Source organism: Lepidochelys kempii, chromosome 9 (genome assembly GCF_965140265.1).
Source record: "Lepidochelys kempii isolate rLepKem1 chromosome 9, rLepKem1.hap2, whole genome shotgun sequence".
Taxonomy (NCBI): domain Eukaryota; kingdom Metazoa; phylum Chordata; order Testudines; family Cheloniidae; genus Lepidochelys; species Lepidochelys kempii.
In genome coordinates, this window is record NC_133264.1 from 33,515,680 (window position 1) to 33,529,518 (window position 13,839).

Genomic DNA, 13,839 nt, shown 5'->3' on the forward strand with positions numbered 1-13,839 from the left:
AGTAGGGAGTCAAATGAAACAACTAGTAAGAGCATTTCTTGTTTCTCTAGAGTACATATTTTTAGTAATTTTGGGGAAAAACTACTTGATGCTCAACAATTTCAATTACCTCTTTTATGCCATATAATTTCTTCTTCTTCTATCACTGTCAACTACACCACCATCTTCTCCATCCTTCAGGCCAACAGGTTGGAGCTCCTCTTCCTCTTTTCCCCACAAATCTGCACCATTTCTAAATCTTATTACTACTTCTTTCCCAACATCTCCAAGATCCATCCGTTTCTCTCTATCCATGTAGCCCTCTCTTTCATTCAGGCCCACAGTATAGCCAGTCTTAATTATGGCAAATCTTCCTCTCTGGTGTCCCAAACACATTGGCCCCTTCCACCCATATAAAATTCTGTCTCTAAACTTATCCTTTCTAGTCATTTGATCACAATTAAATGTAAGCTTCTTATCACCATCTTCAAACTCTACATAACACTGACCTTTCTTATTGTTCCCCTTTGTCAAGCTCCAAGTTGTCCCCATACTCTTTGCCCTGGCAACAATCCCAACCTCCTCCCCCCATGTCAGATTTTGACACAATGACTTCTGTTCCTTCCTTCATGCTGCCCCCTATGCATGTCATGATCTCCTTAATCTCATCCATAAGGCCCTTTCACGTCCACATTTAAGTTTCTCTTAAAGACCCAGCTCTGCTGGGATGCTATACTAAATCTTGTTGATTTGCATATCAATTTGATCTACTTTTGTTCCTTTTCCCAGATCTCTGTCCTTTGACCGTGAGGCCCTCAGAGCAGGTACTATCCTTAATTGTTAGGAAAACACCAAGTGGACACTACTTCAAAACAAACTACTAAACCTCACTGAGGTACTTTTACACAGCAGAGATGGATATACTATTCTACCACAAAACTGAATTTCCATTTCTCCTTTGGATCTAGCAGCAGGCTGATCTTGGTTTCCCATAAATCCAAACTCCCACCATACTGATTCAGGATTTGTTTCTCTTATTGCCTGTTCAGAGATGTGACTCCCTCTATTTTAGTCTCAGGGGTTCTTTTACATACTTTAGGAGAGACCACAATTAAAATCAAGCAAAATAATTACAGTTATTAACCATGGCTGTTTTATTTTTAAAGGAAGGAAAAGAAAATATTAAACAAAACAGAACATAAATGCTAAACACTGGTTACTTCACAGAGAAATGTACTGAAAAGATTTTAACTCGAGAGCTTTTAACAGAGTGAAATGCCTCTGGGGCACTTTTTTCTTGGTAAATTAAGACCAAGATCTTATTTCCCAAAATTGTTATGAATTCAATCTTAGTATATCATTGATAACTATAACTGTTTATAGATGGGTAAAATAATGTGTTTAAGGGAAGGTGAGTCTTGTTTGGTTTATCCAGGATAACAAATAGTTTATAAATGGGCAAAGGTCTTAACTAAATCCTGTGAAATCAAAGAAAATATTTAAATCAGTTTGTAACAGTGTCATGCACCACCCGCTCCTTTTGGTTGGGTGTGTCTGCAGTCTTTAAATAGTCTTGACCCTGGTATTGGGGCGAACCCCCAGGGTTTTCTCCCTGGAGGCAGTGGTTTCACCCTCTCTGGTCTGTTCTGGCACCAGCTCTCCAGCTGAGCCACTAATTAGTTCAGATCCCCTTCTGGGGGTTTATTGCTGTCCAGTTGTAGGTCATTTCCCCAGTGGCTTATGGAGGGGGAGGGACCGGGCCTTCCCACTACTCCGGGACCCTAAGAGTAGCAGCTGTATGCCGCTGTGTCCTGTTAATGAAACTGCTTTCAGTTCCCACAGCCCCAGCTTTCACCAAAGCTTCACCTTTACTGAGGGCTTTTCTATGTTCAGGCCCAGCAGCCAGCCAGGAGCTCTTCCTTACTTCCCAGGTTCCTGCCATCATTGAGCTGTCCGTGGTGCTGAAGTTCTCTTTGGCCAGTGAGGAGCACCAGCTGTACTCCTCTGGCTCCAGCAAGGAACTGACTCTCGTTCACTTCAGCACCTTGTATATTAGCCTGCAACCCTCTGATGGGCAAGCCCCTTGCAGCCTACCCCTGATTGGTTGCTTTCCGGCACAGGCTCTCTAGGTCACTTGGAGAACTTGGCTCCTCTGCTCCTTTTCTGGGATGGGTGTGGCAGGATCCTGAGGCCTTCAGCAGGGGGCCTCTGGGCCTAGTCCACCTCATCACACAGTTTTGTAGGAGAAACTATTTAAAGAGCTGTCTTAAGATAGGTCAGTTAATAAATATTAAATATCTTAAATCCAATTCCCCCTATTTCTCTGTTTACCAAAGTTTAACCCATCTGCTGTCCAGGAATACGTGGCCTAAACAATTGGGTTAGCAGGAGATACTGGTAGTATCTTAAGTTTCAATAACATTTTAGTATTCCAGTAAAATCATTACAACTTTTTAAATCGAATCCCTGGGTAATACTTCCATCTTACCATGCTGAGGTCTTGATAATGTCATGTGGGCCAAAAGATTGCCTTTTGTTGCTGCTGTGTTGCTGATCTCTTCTTTTTCTTCTTAGCTGTCTTCTCTTGCAGCTTGCTTGTAGAGATGTACAGGATGAGTTGTGTTGAATACTGTGAAGTCAAGAAGAGTTGTAGAGTGAGTCCTGCTGGAGAATCACTCCAAAGCTTTTATATCCCCACCTCCAATTTCATGAAATCATAGGAAAACCTAATTCAGACTTGTTTAGATTCAAAACTGACGCTGTCATCTTTCCATTTCTCAATGCCTTTGTGGGTTGGCTTTCATTACACCTTCAGCTCCTGAATAGACATGCTGCTTAATTAATATGCAACACGCTTCTAATTGCCTTTGTTCTTTTATGATACAAGGTGGGTGAAGTAGTATCTTTTATTGGACCAACTTCTGTCGGTGAAAGAGACAAGCTTTGAAAGCTTATACAGAGCTCTTCTTCAGGTCTTTTGTGGTTCGTAAATTTCAGGTAATCTTTAGAGTTCTAACTCTTTCTTCATTTAATCCATTTTCTAACATATTTCTTCAGTTTCATCAGGATTCAACAGGATTTGAAATTCTGATTTCAAAAAGTATAAACACTTTTTTTCAGTTCTTGAAATAATATTGTAAATTAAATAATTATTAGACAGAGTCTTCAGACTGGAATAGTTGTTCAATAAGTTGTCCTTTCTTAACATCTTTGAAGGGGTTATTCTTTTTCTTCTGAGTTTGGTGACAAGCTTCTTAAAGTTGCCAAATAATTCCCTAATTAATATAAATATTCTATTTGTATTAGTCATCAGTATTCTTTTATTAATAATCAGCTTAGCAAGGTCATTAGATCCCATTTTGGTTCACAAAGCATTTTACCATTTACATAGCAATGGCATTAGGAAATTACATGAGATCTGCATTTAGCTATCATATTTGCAAATATGCATTTCACAAAGGCTTACCATCTCAGCATTTCAGAAAAACAGAGGTATCTTACAAAATATTTCTCAACTATATATGTTTTTCTTAGTGTCAAGAATAAAGATTTTAGAGTGATTTTAAAAGAATATTTTTGCCAACTGGTTTACAGTTCTGATAATACATCCCTAGGCATGATTGCTTTTGAAGTCAGAGCCTACCTTTGTAAGATCTATTGTTTGAGATTAAATCATCTTTGCCAACTGATGTTTTAGTCTAGAGAAGTATCCTGGGTTGTAATAAGACTCTGTCTTTTGACCCAGTGCTCCTTAGTTATGACCTGTCAGAGCATTCACAACTTGCATCTAAAACTTCTTATTAAATATTTCATACAAAACACAAATTTCAATAAACAGTGATACTATTTTTAAAACAGAGCATCAAAGCAAATACTATCGAGTTATAGTGAAATTGGAATTAAAAAAGCTGCATCTTAGGGTTTGTATAAACACATTTGGGTGTAATAAATGTGGTGTTGTATTCCTTAGCACTTGAGGAGTTTGTCACATTGAAAGACAACAGAATTCCTAATAATTTCCTTCGCTGGGACATTTCATAGAATTAAATAAACAAAAATATAAACTTGTGAGATTTTTTTCTCCAGGCATCATATGTATGAAAGTAATGATAAATATCCCCTAAAAATCAGTAAAGGCACAGGCAAGTTTGTAATGATCTAACATAAGAATATGTTATAATAATTTATAGATACTGTTTTTGCTTCAATATGGAGATATCTCACCACAAATGGAAAAGATTTCGGAGAAGAGTTAAGGAGTTTGGTTCTGGCCATGTTCAGTTTGAGATGACAAGATATCCATGAGGTGGAATCAGAGATACAAGCTGAAGTATGAGATTAAACGAAGAAGATAGTTTAGACTACCAGATACTCTGAAACAGGAACCTCAGTGTACCTCCTTAAATAGGCATATACACAATAAATACTTGAAAATAACTGAGAAATTTGATTAAAACTAATCCTAATAGTTTGGTGGTGATTGTAGTGAGCTAAATGAGCATATCTGTTTTGAGTTGGCTGAGATTCTTATTTATTTCCCACAATTCCTAGAAAACGGTTTACTTCTGTTACTGTCACTCTGCTGTTGCTTTTCACATAAATGGTATTGGAGTCTCAGTGCTACAAAAGATACACAGGTATGAAACCCTTACTCTAAAATCATCCTGGTATATTCCAAAGGGAATGCTGGGGAGTGAAATGTAATGTAGCTGTCAAACTGGAGTTTGGGATATAATGTGTCTTGGGTCCATGGTATATCTAGCAAGAAACAAAAGGTACAAATGATCATAAATAAAAGAAACAATAGTGAGGTTGTTTCCTTCCATACACTGAAAAGTAAAACAAGTTTTTTCTCAAAAGCCCAACGCAACAATTGTGCATCAGTATTAGAATTACTGTAAATAAGTGAACCGGCAGAATTTTCTGTAAGAAAAACAAGTAATATGATAGCAGCATAGGGTATAAATCTCATGGAGAGTTAGTTTGACCCTAACCATATAGAAATCTTTCCATGTTTTCTAACAACTGAAAACCGCAGCAGCATTAGTTTAAAGCATGCAGAGCTTCATTGCTTCAGTTTACTGCAAATGTAAAAATGTAATCCCCTATGGCAGTTACAGAAACAACTCTTTTGTGGTTTTCCTGCTGATGTGCCATGCATCAGCCAGGATTTTCCAGCCCGCACGCAGAATACAATAATAAAAATGCTTAATATGTGAAGTATTACGCATTCAAAGTGTTCTACAAAAATTAGCTAATTAATCACTTCAGTGTCCCTGGTGTCACTGTACTTCAAGAACTTTCTGGAAAGTAGTGTCCATTGGGGTCACATTTGTCCCTCATGTGATTTGAAGTTTAAGTGCTCAAAGGACACATTAATTGACTTTGTCAGGTTTAGATCGCAGATTGGGACAAACTCATGGATCAGTGAAGGTAAATTCACCAGTCCTTTACTGCAGTCCCTAATGGAACACAGTGGAGTTATCAATGGATGGTATTCTGAGATGGCAGACAAATGCATGTTGGCTGTAGACAGAGAGATTGAAAGATTGTATGTACTGAAAATAGTCCAAAATAGATTATATAGAAACAGAAGGAATAGTGCAGTGGTTTGAGCATTGGCCTGCTTAAACCCAGGGTTGTGAGTTCAATATTTGAGGGGGCAATTTAAAGATCTGGGGCAAAAATTGGGGATTGATCCTGCTTTGAGGAGGGGGTTGGACTAGATGACTTCCTGAGGTCCCTTCCAACCTGATATTCTATGAGAACGCAGAGGCAGATTGCTTTCTACTGCCCTTAGGGAAAACCTTTCCCAAATCTGAGAATAATGGTTCAGTGTAGATGGCTTCCAAACTGGTAAGATTTTCTGCAATTCTGCAGAAGAGGCTAGGGCAGAGTTAGTCAGGATTCCATAATCCAGGTTCTGAGGGGAATGGTTCTGGATTGGGATGTAGAATGAAACCATTTTATTTCTCCAGGAGGTCTGATGACACTGGTAAAGGATAAGGACGGTCCCATGAGAGAGTCAGGAGAACAGAGTACCAATACATTGTTTAGCCCACACCAGGGCAATCATTATGACCAAAGATTTGTCTTCTCACAACTTTGATGACAAGTGGAATCAGTGAAAAAGTATAAATAAGTCTTTTGTTTAATTTTAACAGTAATGTATTTGTGATTGAATTTATCAGTCCTTGGTCTGACACAACACCAGAGGCATTTTGCATTGTTGCTTATTTCAAAGATATCCTTCGTTGCAAAGCTCCACTCCTTCAATAGTAGGTCTTATAAGTTCTGTTCTTGTCTGTGGCACTGGGATCAGAGCCTGGGAAGAGAAAGGGACACTTTTGGAACCACGTGGTGGGAACTGATGTCTCTTATCTATGCATATGTCCCCAGAGTCTGTACACTGCTGCTCCTTTTATTTCTGGAGCCAAGCTGGGATTAGAGACTTGGGATCCTTTCATTGCTACGCTGTTTCTTTCCCTTGTGGGTGAGAGTAGAAATGATGCTTCCAGAAAGGATAATCCTGACCAGGGGCCTGATAAAGATCCACAAGTAGATCAACAATGGCAGTGTCTCCCACATAGGTCAGATCTTCCTTGGGATGAAGGAGGCCTCCAGCATTGAGGGAGTTTGTCTGGAGTAGCTCACGACAAAGAGTGCTAACCTCAGGGGGGACTATCAGAAAGCAGGGCAGATGCCCCAAACTGGTTGTATGTACTGTTGTTAGATTTCACCAACCCAGTAACAAATGTGAACTCCCAAAGTACTACAGTAATCTTACAATGGAGTCACAGACAGTACCCTTGGACACTCCAGGTGATTTTACCACCTAGGACTATGTGACAAATAGTCACTTACACCAAAGGTCACTCAATATTCAGATTGCTCCCAGTTCCAAGAGACCAGTCGCTCACCCCAGATCAATTTGTACCTTAGATCACACACCAAAGACAATGCTTGTAGCCAATCCTGTAATAAACTAACTACAGTTTTATTAACTAGGAAACAGACATAAGAATTATTTACAGGTTAAAGCAAGCAAGCATATCTACACAAAGGAATTTCAATCTGTGATTTAAAAAGTGACAGTTGTAATAATCTGTCAATTCAAAATGTCTTTCAGGGCTAACCCATGCCAAGCAACATGTGGATCTCTTTGCTAATGTTTAGGAATCTTTTCCCCTCAGAATCCAGACAGCATGAAAGAGATTCAATTTCTCCTTGTCAGGGATTTTTATCCCCTCCACTCCAGCTTCCAGACTGATGCATTAATTAATTCATGCATAGATCTCTCCTTCCTGGAGGGAGTTAGGAATGCAATCAACAGGGTCTCTCTCCTTTGATGCTGCAAAATACCCCACTGGTCTTCAGTGGGCCATCTTGTATGCAGGTCAAGTCCTGTACCTTTATTAATGCTTCATTTCCTGTTTGGTGAGTCAGAATTACAGAGGTTTACAATGCAAACACTCAATATAACTTTAAACCATGGGCTACAGAGGTTAGAAGTGAGATCAATACATGCAGCATCAAGTATTTTATGAAGTCTAAACAATAAACACATTCTTATCAACTTAACATCTAATATCTATTTTGATAATGCTAACTCACAGGTAAACAAGACTGGTTTCCAGCAGTGACGCTTGGGGCTTGGCATGAGCTGGCACCTGGTCTGCCAACATCACAGAGTTGTGCCATACAAACTCGACTTACCTTCAGCTAAGGGTTGAAATACTTAAATGGGGTGCTGTGAGGAAGCTTTCACTGCTACTGATGGTGCAATACCTAACAGAAGAAGCAATGGAATCCGGGGACTGGGCTGCCAGAACAGGAATCTGGCCTGGCTTCAATTCCTACCTCAATCCGTGACCTATTGTGTGACCTCAGGCAAGTCACTTCACCTCCTGTGCTTCAGTTTCCTCATATTTAAATTGGAGACTACGATAGGTCCCACTTGTTGTAAGGGCTTTGAAAATCTACAGATGGAAAAATGCTCAATATTATTATTTTTTTCTTTTCTTCTCTGACTGTCCACCTGACCTCTTTTACAAGTACTGTATTCCCTTAAAACCAGAGATGCAGGGTAAACAGAACCCCTAAATCTAGAACTAGATCCAAATTTGCACCATGAATCTATCTCCGTGGATTCTGAACACCTTTAAATTGGGAAAGGGACAGATTCAGATCCAGATTTCCGATCTCCAGGTTTGGGAGTTCCAAAAGCTATGTCCCTGTTTTGACAAATTATAGAGATTTCAAGTTCTGGCCAGCTTCTACTTAACAAAAATATTCTTCCCAATAAGTTTTGTTTCTTAATCAAAAATTGTTGCCAGTATACTGGTTGATTCTATTCTTTGATTGAAACTGTTTGTCATCCTGCACCATAAGCATTGTTGGTTTCCCAAGAGATTTGGCATGGCATTTTGGTGATGTTGAAGAAATGATTAATAAAATTGACTTCAGAGAAACAGACTGTGATGGAATCAAGAAAAACAAATATTGATAAGAGGAATACATTCAAGCCTTTACTTTAGTGTAAAGCACTAGAAAAAAACCTTAGATGGAATTAGAACTACCCTAGAACTGTCATTTTGTGTATTGCCACAAGACTGCAAGAGAGACAGTGGTATTGAGATACATTTGCTGTGACGTATTGGCACAGGTGTAAGCACGCTGCTAATTCTGACAAGACACTGACATGCTGCGGGATTTGGGTTATCAGCTAGGGTGGTCTAATACCGGATGTTCTGATTTTAATAAGTTTTCAAACCAAAAGAGAACATGATGTATTTATGGTAGGGAAGGAGTACTTGTGGCACCTTAGAGACTTAGAGACCTTTTCTTTTTGTGAATACAGACTAACACGGCTGTTACTCTGAAACCTGTCATTATGGTAGGGAAGTAATTTTGCAAATAAAAAATAATAGTTGTAAAAAAAGTTTGATGATATATGTAGTGGAATTTTCCTATTTTCTTGAATTTCTTCTATATTTAACAAGTTAAAGGAGAGCAGAAGACCTAGATTTCTTTATTTAATCTCTTCTAAAACCATTTCCATGTAATACTTTCTTAGCTCCTGATTCAATTAAACTAAATTTTGTAACCTGCATGGCAGACTTCGATACTAAAGAAGACACCTTTATTTTTTTTTGAAGCAGGTTCATAAAAATTAAAAAATTAAATCTTTTCTTTAATAAATATTAGTGGTCTTCCCGTCTCTCTTATGCAGCGGAGCCCCTTCTTTGCTTGCTGCTAAACTATTCATGCTAGAAATTGCTCTTTATTCTTGTTTCATAAATATACTGTTGGTTTCTTTGGTTTGGCCTTTGGAATGTACTAGATTACACCAAATGGCAGACACTTTTAGAAAACATCACCAGGAGAGGTTACCATCAGACCTTCCTATGAGGATTACTATGATGTGGTATATGAATCCCATACTGCCAGGAAAAGAGTCAGTGAACTGCTATGGGCTTAGTCGGCCCCGTCCTGCTACATCGGCAATAGATGTCGGGCTTAGAGGGAAGGGTTAAAAGGGGAAATTCCAGCTTAGCTAGATACTAGCTGGGCAGGAGGGATAACTACCTGCTCTCCATGAGAGGAGCCTAGCTCTGGTCGGAGCTGACTAGAGACTTGCCTACCTGAGCCTCCCTGAGGCAAGGTAGGCCTGATGTGGGGCTATTGTTTTGATTTGCTCCCATGATATGTCTGTTGTTGCTGAGTAAGACTGCTGCAGGTGATGCCCCACCTGAATATAAAATCCTTTTGTCTTTTCCATCCAACCAGAAACCCAGCAGTTGATTGTTGCGAGCACAGGAGCAACCCCGTCACAGTTGCAAACTACATAATTTGAACACTGCTGACGCTACTGTTTTATTTACTACTTCTCTGTAAGCCTATCATCAATGAACCTGTGTTCATTGACCTTGGAATAACGGACCATATTAATCCCTGTTTTTTTATCCTCTAAAATCATTGAATTTATATCGGGGATGAATTTTGACCCATAAATATATTTTGTGGAAGCTAAATATTGGAAAAATAAATCCTGTTTTATGGCATTTGTAAAATGCAGAAGTAAATCTTTTGTATGAAGTAATTAACCCAGATGTTTTTTTTTCCCAGTTTGTTTCAGATCCTTGTGCCAGCAACCCTTGTCACTATGGTAACTGCAGCAGTAACGGTGATGGCTACCTCTGTTTGTGTAATGAAGGCTATGAAGGTACAAACTGTGAACGCTCATTTCACGGCCTTCCAGTCTCTGGATGGGCAGAGTCACTGCCACCAAGACAAATCAGGCCAGTATCAGCAACCTTGGAACCTGACATTGTTTTACCCCATTCAAGAGCAACTGTGACATTACCTACTTGGCAGCCAAAAGCAGGACAAAAAGTTGTCGATCTAAAATGGGATGAAATAGAGGTGAGACCATTTTGTTTAACAGTCATACATAAAAAGCTTGTGGATGTCACTTGTTGTTATTTAGTTATCATTTGTCTATGGGCCATAGGCATATATGTAGGAAGACTGAAGATATGATCCCTGCCCTGAGTTGTTAATCCATAAAATTAGCAAGTAAAACACTTGAGAAAATGGTTTTAGGCTTAACCGTTGCTCTTTTGAAAATAGATGTATGCTTTTGTAGGTATAATGCATGGGAAATCTTTGAGAAATATATGGTACAATATCTTTTAGTTCTGCCATTTTATTAATAAACTGGAAATTCCAAACTTCAAATCCGTTTAAGAAAAGCAAAAGTGTAAAGCAACTACCTTTTAGCATGGTTTTCTTCTATTTACACAGTAGTAGTAATCTTTTACATTTATAGAGCAAAGGGTCCTATATTGCTTTGAAAGTTATATAGTCCCAAAACACTACTGCAGTGAAGCCACCTTTGAGGTAGAAGATTGCATACTTGGTGACAAAAATAGCACACAGCATGCTGCATAACAGTAGGGGTCTGGGATATGGGGGAGAAAACTTAAGCAAGTATATTGAGAAGTTGGGTTTGCTTTTTTTTTTTTAACAATCTTATGAAAGTTTTTTTAATGGCTACTCAACATCTCTGTTTTTATTAAGCTCTCATTTGAAAGGCACAATATATTGCAAGAAATGCAGTTAATTATTCTAGAAAAATAAACCCTTTGTACACCCTGCTGGGATTTCAACATGTGGTTACAGAAAGTTTTATTTTGTACGAAGGTAGCCACTAGTTACAACATACTCTATTAAAAATGTCACATTCTTTGAATCTGTCAAGGTCACATTCACATACAGTTTTTGAGTCAGAGCTCAATTGTGTGCAGTACAATTCATGAAGTCCCCACGGAAACTGTGTGTTTCTAGTCTTTCCAGCCCTGCTGTCTCATCAAGTTCCATCTTCACGTTTTGTAACTCTACTTTGATTACAGCAGGCTAGTCTGTGATTGAAGATGTTGTAGAGTTGTTTGCCTCTTTGTAGATATGCTTTGTGATGTTCGTACATGGAAGAGAAATGTATATTTTATGGTTTCCTATCTGGGCCAGAAGTTCCAAGAATTCTGTTTATTGTTTTGCAACAGTAAATACTATCTGACTGTTCTATATCTAATAAATTCTGAGAAGTGTATTATATTTTCAGATCTGTTTCCACGCTGGTAGGGAGACTGATCAAAAGAGTCTCAGATCTGTCAGTGAATTCTGCAGATTATCCAGTGTAGACTTCTAGAATGATAGTGGGAATATATATATTTAATATTTTCAGAGAATACAAATGCTCAATACTTACAGCTAGGAAATGTATGTAATAACTACTTTAACAATACACTGTACCGTATACCACATGCTATAAATAGTTTTCCTGAAGTGTGTCTTTAGAGATGAAAATTTTACATTTGAAAATAGCCAAAAATGTACATATGCATATTTCTTAATTACATTTAATACCTGTCATAGATACAGTGATGACCTCCAATCCCTGACCGATCAGCACGCCGCACGTTGCAGTTTGGATCTTTTCAACCTAGGTCAAAATGAACTAGTTATATTGCCTCGGGATTACCTTATTTTAAGTTTTTACATCTTCCAGAACTAAACCCCTGTCATGGTGTGTTTTGAAGCTGGTAATGTTTGGAAACCAATTCTGGTCACCCTGTTCAAGAAAAATGAATTTAAACTGGAACAGGTGCAGAGAAGAGCGACTAGGATGATCAGAAAAATGGAGGTCCCATCTTATGAGAGGAGACTAGAAGAGGTTGGCTTATTTAGTCTTACAAAAGAAGACTGAGAGGGGATATGATTACTTTTTATAAATACATTAGGGGAGTAAATACCAAGAAGGGTGAAGAGCAATTTAAGCAAAAGGACAATGCTGGCACAAGAATAAGTGGATATAAACTAACAATGAACAAATTCAGGCTGGAAAGTAAAAGAAGGTTTCTAATCAAAGGAGTGAGTTTCTGGAACAATATAAGTTGTGGGGGCAAACAATTTAATTAGTTTGAAGAAAGAGCTGGACAAATTTATGGCTGCGAGTGTATGATGGGGTTACTTTTGATGGTGGGGAGGGAGGGGCAAGGCTCACAAGCACAGGGGCTCACTCCCAGTTTGTCTTATGTTCTAAAGCTCATGCATCAGGGTTTCAGCCAGCCACCATCAGGGGTCAGGAAGGGATTTTACTTAGTAAGGAAGGAGTGAGTCCTTTTTCCTGGGGGGGAAGTGAATTTGTTTTGGTCTGCTTTTTGGTAGATTGTTTGCTGTTTGTATTTTGCATAGTCTGTTTGGGGGCTCTGTATTGTGACTGAGCTGGAGGCCTCCCAGATGAGTGTGCACTAGAGATTTTCTGTCTTTGATCACTGATGTTGGACAGATAACTGCCAAGCCTTAATGAGGACAGGGCTGACCTAGACAAAAGGATTATAAGCCAGTGAACAGAGGACAGAAAGCAGGGGAGTTTGTGTGGGATTTTGTAGGAGGGAGTTTGGTGGATTTTTGTCCTTTCATTTTTAAGACTAGGGACTAGGAAGTGAAGACGATGGCTACTGAGGTAGCACTAGAGGTGACCTGAGGAAGAGAGGAGACAAAGAAGATGACTGGACACAGAAGCTGCAGGATGTATATTATTCTGACAGAAACTACTTATGTATGAAATGTCGCCTGAGAGAGCTCATGGAAGAGAAGATCTGAGGACTAGAGATGCATCTGGAGATAATGGTGGAATTCAGATGGGGATTTAAAGACATCATGGGGGAAAGGAGAGAGGAGACTGCACATACAGCTCAAGATTTGCTGACCTTGCCAAACAAGTGGACCTAGAGGGCAGACTACTAGACGAGGAGCATGACCCATGATGACAAGGCAGAGGAAGAGACAGGCTAGTTGAGGAGAGAGAGAGAGTGGAGGGCTGCACTGGAGAACAACAAGGAGAAGCAGGCTGAAGATGGGGTGGCAAGGAAGGAAAGCAAGGAAACCAGTCCCCAGTGGAAGAGATGATGGAGATATTAGGGATGGAGCCATAGTAAAGATAAGTATGATATAAAGGGGACAGCAAGGGACCACAGAAGTAAGAACAGCTGGGAGGGAACCTGATATTCACACCAAAACTAGTAAGAGACAGGCCTGTGTGACTGTGGGTTCCTTACTAACATGAATTGACAGGCCTGTCACCAGAGCAGATCCAAAGGACAGAAAGGTGTGCTATCTGCCAGAAGTAAGGACATGAGATGTAGACCTGTGGCTGAAAGGGATCCTGATGGGTGTGGGGGAAAATCCACTGGTTGTGTTTTATGACACTGCCACATTCCTGCAGGAAGGGCTCTAGGATGAGTGCACAAGGCTAGGGAAAGACTCCCAAAGAAGCAGAGGCTCAGAAGATTTTCT

General features: G+C 39.4%; 1 protein-coding gene across 2 annotated transcripts in view; it reads left to right on the forward strand.

Annotated features, from left to right (window-relative positions):
* The window catches only part of DNER (delta/notch like EGF repeat containing), a 276,236-nt gene that overhangs the window by 115,400 nt on the left and 146,997 nt on the right, over window positions 1-13,839 (forward strand). For both annotated transcript variants that reach the window (XM_073359834.1, XM_073359835.1), the window contains exon 2: window positions 10,108-10,404. In XM_073359834.1, the coding sequence (XP_073215935.1) occupies window positions 10,108-10,404 (297 nt within the window). The remainder of the gene's footprint in view (window positions 1-10,107; window positions 10,405-13,839) is intronic.